The 10,851-nt window shown below is 34.9% G+C and overlaps 1 protein-coding gene across 1 annotated transcript; it reads left to right on the top strand.

The window, feature by feature from the left end:
• Positions 1-302: 302 nt before the first annotated feature.
• LOC120081152 (23 kDa jasmonate-induced protein-like) lies at positions 303-2,463 on the top strand. The gene is made up of 3 exons (XM_039035835.2): positions 303-384; positions 706-1,174; positions 2,181-2,463. Exons 2-3 carry the CDS (start codon positions 719-721, stop codon positions 2,364-2,366), a joined length of 642 nt encoding a protein of 213 aa, XP_038891763.1. The 5' UTR covers positions 303-384; positions 706-718; the 3' UTR covers positions 2,367-2,463.
• Positions 2,464-10,851: the final 8,388 nt, after the last annotated feature.

Here is a 10,851-nt window from a genome sequence, read left to right as displayed (position 1 = left end):
CAAATTAAATTTAAAACAATAACTCCAACAAAACTAAATCAAATTAATCAACAAAATACTAAAAGAAATTCATCTTCTTACTAATTTACACCCTTGCCCATTTAAATACCACAAAGAGAGAGAACTATTCAACAATATCAATATTATCATTCATTTGTGGAACAAACAATGCCAAAAAGTCAAACCATAATAAATCATTTTTCATGATGGCCTTCAAAATTTAAGTATGGCAACCTAGTCATCCCCTTTTTATTTTTTAAATTATTTTCTTTTATCTTTCTTTTTATATTTTAAAATTATTTTTGGGACTCTATAAATAGGTAGAATTTCTAAGGAAGAACCCACAACAAAGATTTGCATCTTGGCCTTCATTGAGAGTAAGAGGTATGCATCTTGGTCTCATTGAAAGCAATATTTAAACACTTCCTTTTCCTATCACTAAAAGAGGTGTTTGTATTTCTTATGCATTTGATAACATATATACCTCTATTCTTCAAAGCTTATGTTTGTTTCATATAATTTTTTTTAAGTGTTTATAAAGTTTGTATGGTTATTAATTTTTATTTATAAATATATGGGAATAAAAAATATGAAATTTGTTATCAAATAGATTCATAAAATAATTTGAAACAAGAACACTACTGCATACATGTCTTTGATTGTTTTGGACGATTTCGTGATTTCTTTATAATTCTTTTATTTCAGAAAAAATTTAAAAATGGCATACAATGTGTTTGGCAACCCAATCACCAATGAAACTCTAGAATCCATGCCTGAGTATGAAGGAAAGACAATAACACGTCAAGATAGAGCGCACGTGGCACTTAATATGAAGAATGCTCAAGATAAAGACAAAAATGCTAGAGAATATGTGGAAAGATTAAAACAACAATGGGGAACTGGAGTCTCAACCCTTTGCTTAATTTACAATGCCACTGGTGATACCATAAAATTTGTTGTTGAACACAGTTGGCATGGTCATATTGGGCCTGGTCCTTACCCAATCGAGATTGCAAATGGTCAATGGGGTGGTTTTCTTCATGTTAAAACTTCAGGAACAGCCACTGGCTCTTCTGCTGCATGTGTCTATCGTGGGTTAAATAATAATGGCATGATTTGTGATTGGATGGCTGCTTGGTCTAATCCATGGAATCGATCAGCTTCAGATAATACGGTTAGTAAATTTTTGTTCTAACTTCTACTTATATAAACTTTCGGTCACAGTTCTTTTATGCTTAAAGTGGATTTTCATGTATGTGTTTGTACACACATATAGTATATTCATAAACTTTTAAAAATTCAAGTTCAAATTTAAATTTGTAAGTCAGGATTAATTTATCAAAGATATTGAGGTAACACAAAATCTTTCTTGAAAAGGAGATAATTTCATTAACTTTAATAGAGACAAACTCATTTAAGAAAAAAAAAATTAAAAAAATAATGACAAACCAATTATAACAATTATAGTTTTGAATGCTATGCAATAAATGTACGTTTTGATATGGTGTGGCTTTGAGTAATAAAACAACTTTTTCCTAATCATACTTAGAATAATTTTTATAATTTGTTTTCTTACCTAATTAAAAATTAAAAATAATTTTATATTACTGAGGAATTAGAATTACATTTTTTAGCCAAGAAAAAATAAAATTAAAAATAAAGGCTCTTGTCTTTGTTTAAAGATTTTTCACAGAAAAATAGCTTTTGATTGAAAGCACTACTTTCAAACGTTGAAAATCTTTTATTTTATCTTCATTTTTTTCTTAAATTTATAAATTATTTTATTTCCTACTAGAATTTTTGGTGTTCTGTATATTTAGTTCTTACATTTTAACAGGTTTATATTGTATATAATTAAGGCTAAACTTAGAATTAATATTCACTTTTGGAAGTAGTTAACTATCATATCCATACTAATAATCCAAATTATTTGCTATAATTTTTGCCCTAATTAAAATGATCATTCTTAACTATCTTCAAAATGAAAAACTAATATATGCCACCTCATTTAAACTTCAAAAATAGAGTACCACAATTTCTATTTTCTAATTCTTTATTTTTTTTAAAAAAAAAAAAACCACAATTTTATTTTCTCAACCATTTGTAAAAGTAGAGATCTATGGATAACCATAACTACATTTTCTTTTCAGGTAACTTCAATATTTATTTGTATTTTGTAGGCATATACTGAGATTCGCGAAGAAGGACATTACACTAAGGAGGATCATTGGAATTACATCTCTAACTTATTATATAATTCGGGTCTTAGCCATTCAGACGATTGGAACGGATGCATTTCAAATGTGACAACAGGAAGTGATACTAGTCCGATATTCGAAGCAATATATACTCTAATAGGGGCTTGAAACTCTCTTATAAAAATAAATGCTTGATGCATTATAATATATGTACTACTAAACCTAATCGCTGCTAAATAATGGCCTTTGATGCCTTTATCTTTAAGATTTGTGGAGTTAAACTATGTTATATATCTTTTAGTTAACTTTTACTTCTACGGAAAATATTTAAATTTAAACTCAAAACCAAAGAAGAATTTAACAAATATATGTTTCATGATGTGAAAATTAATATTTTAAAACAATAAACTAAATGATAACAATACCTTTGTAAAAATAAATAAATGAACCAAAACATTGTCATATTTTACGTTTTCTTGGTTTTGGAATACCATGTTTAGTAATGGACTAAAACGGTGGATGAAATTTAGAAATTTAAGGTTTCATTTGGTAATCATTTAGTTCTTTATATATATATATATATATATTATAATTAAATCTATAGACATTACTTCCTCCTCTAAATTTCTTTATTTATTATCTACGTTTTATTAATGGTTTGAAATACAAGCCAAATTTTGAAAACTAAAAAAAAGTCACTTTTGAAAACTCGTTTTTGTTTTTAGAATTTGGCTAAGAATTCAACTACTGTACTAAAAAAAGATGCAAATCATTGTAATAAATGAAGAGAAATTTATACCATTGAAACTTCTAATCTGTAGGTTTATAAGGTTTCATTGCTAGCTCTAAGGGTAAAATAAGAATTAATTCATTTTGAATTAATTTGAGTTGTTCAAATTAAATAAGAGAATTAATTGTATAAGATACAATTAATATATTGTATATAGATATATCATAATTTAAAGTTAATTCTGAATAAGATTCAAAATTAGAGAGATAAATATTTGAATAAGATTTAAATATTATTTATATGAATGAGATTCATATAAGTTAAAATTAATATGAATATGATTCATACTAAAACTATAGGTTATATGAGAGAATAATATATTTGAATAAGATTTAAATTTATAACTATAGATTAAATTTATTATGAACGGGATTCATATTAAAACTATAGGTTATGTTTAATGTAAATGAGATTCATATCAAACTATAGTATATGAGAGGAATATGATTCAAATGTGGGATTAATTAAATATATGATACTTAATTAATTAATATTAGTTAATTAGATTAATTAATTTAATTTAATTTAATAAGATTTAATTTAATATTAAATTAAATATAAAAGTCAACTCTTCTCTAGTTAGCAAGGGAGTTAATGTGAGATTAGGAGCTATCTCCCCTCTTACTAGTTTTCACAAAATTGTTTTGTGAGTTTGAAAAATAGAAGAAGAGTTCCTTTGTAATGTGAATCACATAGAATTTTCTCTACAACATCATAATTCTCTTTCTCTTTCAAAAGGATTTTTATAGAAAATTCTTCTGTAAAAATTGTTCTTTCCTTCTCAAAAATAGAAATCCCACCATCTCGATTCTTACCATAGAATAGCAAGGAAACCAAGTGGTGGTGTCCTGTTGGTGCCCCTACTGCATTAAGATCGAGAGAAATGTTTGTGGTACGAAGTGTTCATGACATGGAGGGGTTCTTCAAGAAGATTGTCTTCAAAGATAAGTCCTTTCTTCTCTTGTAAAAGCATGCTTATGTGTTTAATGTTTATCATGTATCCTGTATGTTTCTCTGATTTTCACGGTTTCCAAAATAAATTTTCAAAGCACACGCGTTCACACGCTTTCGCTGATGGATTTGATTCCTTCAGTTGCAGATTGACCTTTGTGCAGTCATTTCAGAATGCAACATAGTGGACAATTCCAAAGAATGGTAGATAGACACTAGCGTTACTCGTCATATTTGTGTCAATAAGAATATGTTCACATCTTGTGCCAGTTTTTAGTGAAGAACAATTATTTATGGGTAATTCTACTTCAGAGGTTGAAGGACAAGACAAAGTGGTCCTTAAAATCACTTCTAGCAAGGAACTTACTCTTAACAATGTGATTCATATTTCTGATATTTGTAAGAATTTAGTCTCCGGTTCATTACTTAGCAAGAATGGCTTCATGTTGGTTTTTTTATATGATAAGCTTGTACTTCCCAAGAATGATATGTAAGTTGGAAAGGGTTATTTGAGTGATGGTTTGTTTAAGTTAAATGTACTCACAGTTGTACCCAAAAGTATTAATAATAATAAAGTTTCTACTTTCGCATATATCGTTAAGTCATTTGTTATCGTTAACGGCTTGTCAACTTAATTCAGATTCAACCATCATCAACTTTCTATCCCATCGTGATTAATTATGCCTTTTACCCAGATGCGCCCACCAAGTTGTGCCGGCTCTATGTGGCAATCCTTCTTGAACAGATGTTTGCGAGCACAAATCACCGCAAAGCCTTGCAGTAATGCTGCACTCGACCATTGATTTCTTGTGATCGCACTTTCTGCCTTGCGTCAACACATATTCTGCATAAAAATACAAAAAATAACTATTTCTATACGATGAACACATGCGACCACAATGTTATGAATTTAATGCTTTTTGGAAGCAATCTAACATATTTTATCAGTGGAAACCTTCATTGTTTAATAACTTAGCACTGTAATAACGTGCACTTCTACCCGTTATCAATCACTGCATCTCATTCCATTATTTCATCTCATAAAATAACACACCAAGTTTTTGGCGCCGTTGCCAAGGACTTCGGCCAATCATTGTGCTAACGGTAATTTTTCTGATTTATTTGCAGCTCTCAATCTCTGGCGAATTACGACCCGGAGATTGAAAGGACGTTCTGACGATGATTAAGAGACAGCCGCCAACAACAACAACCAAATAAAGACGATATGGCGGAACAGCCTAAAACCGGAGCACCAAATGAAAACAACGCCATGGTGAATACAATCCTACTGCAAATGATCGCAATATGCCCATTCGGGACTATGCATCGCCAAACCTCTACGATTTCTCTCCAGGAATCATGAGGCCTACCTTTGATGGATCCTGATTCGAGATGAAACCGATGATGCTGCAGATGATCTAGACTGCAAGATAGTTCGGAGGATTCGGAGGATGGCGTGGCGAGGACCCGTACGCTCACCTCCGAAGCTTCATAGAAATCTACAACACTTTTGTGTTCCCGAACATCTCTACCAAAGAAGTTCGACTAACTTTGTTTCCATTTTCTTTGTGTGATTAGGCACGAAAATGGGCATATTCCCTCGAGCCGGGAGAGATAACCTCGTGGAAACAAGTCATCAAAAAGTTTATGAAGAAATATTCCCACCAACTTAGAATGCCAGGAGAAGGAAATTAATAACGATTTTTGAACAAGAAACTGACGAATCGTTCAGTGATGCCTGGGCGAGGTTTAAGAGGCTGGTAAGAGACTGTTGATGCAATATTTTATGAAGTGGAAATATGGATGATATACGTTGATGGAATTGCATTGTGCACTTAAGTTTCCCCAGCGGAATTCAAGTGTAAATTCCCCTGAGTTTCCTGGAAAGTCCAGGGTCGAACACAGGGACTTGTGAAAATAGATTACGTTGGTAATTTTGATGAAAACTTTGCGGTAACCGGGTAAATAAATGAAGTGTTTGGTTTGTTGTTTTGCGTTGATGAAAAAGAAATAAATAAATGCAGCGGATTTGAGAAACGAAAGTTGCATTGATAGATCAATGAGTATGCGATAAATGGGTTGAGAAGATCTTTAGCTAGCATTACTCGGCAATGCGTCAAACTATGCGATCATGTTACTACCATGCACAGCAAGTCATTTTCCAATGTAAATGCGATGCTGCTAAATCTAGGACGCATGTTTTGAATGCAAAATGTCCATAGAGCTCATCCCTAGGTCTCTACTCTTATCCTATGCGTTGATGTAAGATGCATGAAAGCAAGGTGACCGCATACAATCATATCCTATCTCTAGGATGCATGCGATGCGTTGATTACAAATAGTGCTCATTTCTAAGCACCTATCTCTTGTTTATGCGTTCTAATCTGATTCTTCCAAACCTAGATTCTAACCTGACCTTCCCAAGACTAGATCCTATCCTTAGACTACCCTCCCGAGTATCTCTAATGGACGAATGAAGCATACATAAAAAAGATAATCGCAAAGAATGAAGATTCCCTAGTTGTGCTAGCTAAATACTTCTCAACCCATTCAACTGATTTAGCTAATCATGCGTGAATCACAGAGAGTCAACAGATATAGAGAAAGAAATTCCATTTTTATAAATAAGTTGAGTACAAAATGCCAATGGAAGTTTAAGGTAGAGAGTTTGGTAGCAATTCCTTGCTGACCGAGGCTTTTTACACTGGAATCTCTATTATACTCTAAAGATATTCCCGCTTCCGCAGGCGTCGGCCCTCCCTCTGTCTTTGGAGCTTCCATCGCTCTCCCAAACTTACCGGAACGATCTACCCAAACAACTTTCTCCCTCGCGTCTGCCTTAAAATGAAAGAAAACTATGGACAGAGGCATGAACTCGTGGAACAAAATATTGTAAAAGTGGTGAACCCTTTTTCTGAAGAACGCACTTGGTATTTATAGAGCATCCATGGTGAAAGGCAGCTTCTCTCTCCTAGTTATACAGATGGGATAGCTTTAATTTCTGATTGATGCGCTGAATGATTATTACAGATAAAGCTGAATGTACTTTGTGACCGTTATCGGCTGTCAACTTAATTTTGATTCGATCGTCATTAGCTTTCTGTCCCATTGCTCTTAATTGGCCTTTCACCCAGATGCGCCCACCATGTTGTGCTGACCAAGTTGTGGTGATCCTTCTCGGGCGAATGTTTGCAAGCACGATCAACGCAAAGCCTTGCGATGAAGTTGCGCTCGACCACTGAATTCCTATGATCGCAATCTTTTCATTGCGTTAACGCATATTTTGCACAAAAATACAAAAATCAATAGTTCTAATGCGCTAAACACATACGACTGCAATATTATAGAATTTATGCTTAATGGACGCAATTTAACATATTTCATCAACGCAATCCAAAATTGTTTAAGAAATTAGCACTATGATAACGTGCATTTCTGCCTGTTATCACACCCCCAAATTTAAACAATGCTTGTCCTCAAGCATAAGCTAAAGATTCCTTTAGCAAGTCAACTGCAAAGTTCTTTTCCTAGATTTCTCAAGAATACTTCGTTCGAATCCTATATACTAGAATTTCCTTAAGTCTTATTCAAGTCTCTTCTTAAAATATTTCTAAGACCTATGGACTATAAGTTTAACTTTCAAAAAGACTTTACTAAATTCTAGAACATCGCATGATTTATTTCAAAAAGAAATTTTTCTACCGGGGTGACAAATGATTTTATCCTTGCATAAAAATTTTCTTCATTGATATTTTTTTTCTAACCTTGCGCTGATCCGAGTGCCTTGCCTTCGTTTTGGCTTACCCCCACATGTGTCATGCGGACATCCAACTACGAGTAATGCACTCTTTCTTAGACTAAACTCATACCTATTTGGCAGTGGAGTTGCGGTCATTTATTTATGCGTTGATCCTGGTAAATTACTTTCGCTTTGGCTTGCCCCCACGTGTGTCATACGGACAATCCAACTATGGGTAAGTGCCTTTCACAACTTAACTCTTATCAACATGGGTTTCCCATTGCGTTGACAATGAAGTTGTTATTCTCAATTTTTTTTTTGAAATAGCAAGATCAGAACAACACCTCACCTCCAAATTTAAAATGCGGCAATGTCCTCATTGCCAAAAGATTAAAATAAGTTATGCGATGTTCTAGAATGCGTTGTAAAGAGAGTTTGAAAGAAAACTAGCAAACCCCTAACTTCTAGGACTATTTCATGAGGTGACTATCTTAAGATTAAGTTGACTCTAATATATACGAAAGAAATAGAAGCATATTTTTCATCATTGAAATCCTACTTGGCAAAGAAACAGAATGCGGTAACTCACTAAATTTATCTATGTCAAATAATTACGGTGATTAAAGAGGATGCGGTGATAAAACTTTGAAGACTAAAATGCAATGTGATAGCACAAAATCGAAAATAAAGATAAGGAAGAGTACACCCCCAAATTTTGCGTTGTCGCTCGCATTGTATTGATGCATCCATATTTGCGGCAATCTATCTTTTATGGATTGCGGTGATGGAGTTGGATTATTTGCTTTTTCATGTAATATCTCCGCAATCCTGTGCCTTAATCATTGTAAACAGACAAAGAGAGGGTCAAATGATTTTAAAACAAAACAAAAAATTTATGGAGGCTGTTTCTGGCTGGAAATCACCTCCGCAATATGCCTTGACCCGCTATCCATTAACCTTAGATGTCCGACTGCCATCCTCACTGCTCAGCTCCACCACACCATGCGGAAATATTCATTTAATGATGAAGGGACCGAACCAGCATGATTTTAATTTTCCCGGGAAGAGCCACAATCTTGAATTGAAGAGTAAGACCTTTTGCCCGACTTGGAGGTTCTTACCGCATATGCGTTGATCATGTCAGTGCTTGGTGCATTCTTTATAAATCCTCACATTTTCATATGCGTTGTTCCTCCATTCTTCCAGCTCGACCAGTTGCATTTTTCGTGCTTCCCCTGCCTTCTTTAAATCAAAATTCAGCTTCTTGACTGCCCACAATGCTTTATACTCCAGCTCTAAAGGCAAATGAGACGCCTTGCCAAATACCAACGCATAGGGGGACATACCTATTGGTATTTTGAATGCGGTCTAGTATGCCCATAACGCATCATCAAGCTTCATTGCCCAATCTTTCTGCGAAGGCTTTAGTACCTTCTCAAGTATCAACTTAATTTCTCGATTGGACACTTCAGCTTGACCATTCATTTGCGAATGGTATGCGGTGGCCACTTTGTGAAGGATATTGTACTTGCACAGCAACTCCTTGATATTTTGATTGACAAAGTGTGATCCTCCATCACTTATGATGGCACGAGGGGTGCCAAAACGAGTGAGAATATTTTTCTTCAGGAACTGAGTGACTACTGCCGCATCACTTGCAGCGCATGCTATGGCCTCTACCCACTTGAAGACATAATCGACGACCAATAAAATGTAATGCTTGCCATGCGAAGGAGGGAATGGACCCATGAAATCAATCCCTCATATGTCGAATAATTTCAGTTCCAAGATAGTGTTCATTAGCATTGCGTTTTTCCATGAAATGTTGCCTGTGCGTTGACACCGATCACATTTCATTGCATAGTCAGCAACATCATTGAATAATGTGGGCCAAAAGAATCCACTTTGCAAAACCTTGCCTTCAGTGCGCTGCCCTCCAAAGTGCCCACCATATGGTGAGTCGTGGCATTGTGACGATATGCATTATTGAGTAGCATTCGGTACGCATAATCGAATAATCTGGTCTGCACCTCTCTTATACAGATTTGGCTCATCCCAATAATAATATTTGCATTCGTGCTTGAGCTTCTTCTGTTGATGATAGGTGTAATCTTCACGAAATTTCTCACAAACCAAATAATTAACGATGTCCGCATACTAGGGCAATTCTTCTATGTGGAACAGCTGCTCATCCGGGAACACGACACTCACCTCAGTCTCATTGCGGTCAACTTCAGGATTTTCCAGTCTAGACTAATGATCCGCAACCTGATTCTCTATCCCCTTCCGATCAATTATTTTGATAAATTCTTGAAGGAAGAGAACCCATCTGATCAACCTCGGCTTTGCATCCTTCTTTGTCATTAAGTATCTGATCACTGAGTGATCGGTGTGGATGAGTACCTTAGTTCCCAATAGATATGCCCAAAATTTTTCCAACGCAAAAACCACAGCCATGTGTTCTTTCTCTGTAGTGGTATAATTTGTTTGAGTAGGGTTTAAAGTTTTACTCGCATATGCGATGAGGTGCAAAATTGTTTTTCTCTTTTGCGCTAAAACTGCCCCCATCGCATACACACTTGCGTCGCACATGATTTCAAATGGCAATGTTCAGTCCAGCACAATCAGTACGGGTGTGGTAATCAGTGCACTTTTTTAAACTCTAAATGCATTGAGGCAGTTGTTGTCGAACTCAAATTTTCTATCAGCCTCTAGCAACATACTCAATAGTCATGCTATCTTACAAAAGTCCTTGACAAATCGTTTGTAAAATTCGGTGTGCCCCAAGAAGCTTCGCACAGCCTTCACGCTGGTTGGAGGTAGAAGTTTTACGATTGCGTCGATTTTTGCTTTGTCCACCTTCAAGCCATCCCAGGAGACTTCGTGTCCCAACACTATACCCTCCTTGACCATGAAATGACATTTTTCCCAGTTGAGCACCAAATTCGTCTCTTCACATCTCTTTAGAATTTTCTCTAAGTTGGCTAGGCAGACTTCATAAGTGTTCCCATAAACGGAGAAGTCATCCATAAATATTTCCACTGAGTCCTCGAGATAATCTGAAAAGATCATCATCATGCACCTTTGGAACGTGCTTGGCGCATTACAGAGGCCAAATGGCATGCGGCAAAAAGCGAATGTCCTATATGGATAGGTGAATATGGTCTTGTCTT

The sequence above is a fragment of the Benincasa hispida genome, chromosome 7, assembly GCF_027475165.1.
Source record: "Benincasa hispida cultivar pf3 chromosome 7, pf3_genome.v1.1, whole genome shotgun sequence".
NCBI classification, from domain to species: domain Eukaryota; kingdom Viridiplantae; phylum Streptophyta; class Magnoliopsida; order Cucurbitales; family Cucurbitaceae; genus Benincasa; species Benincasa hispida.
The sequence above is the reverse complement of the archived record's forward strand: the minus strand, read 5'-3'. Positions and strand labels throughout refer to the sequence as shown.

Bases quoted from the DNA above. Each gene is read 5' to 3' on its own strand.
- LOC120081152 (XM_039035835.2), top strand. From the start codon at position 719: ATGGCATACAATGTGTTTGGCAACCCAATCACCAATGAAACTCTAGAA. The intron at 1,175-2,180 runs GTTAGTAAATTT...TGTATTTTGTAG, and splicing joins GATCAGCTTCAGATAATACG to GCATATACTGAGATTCGCGA.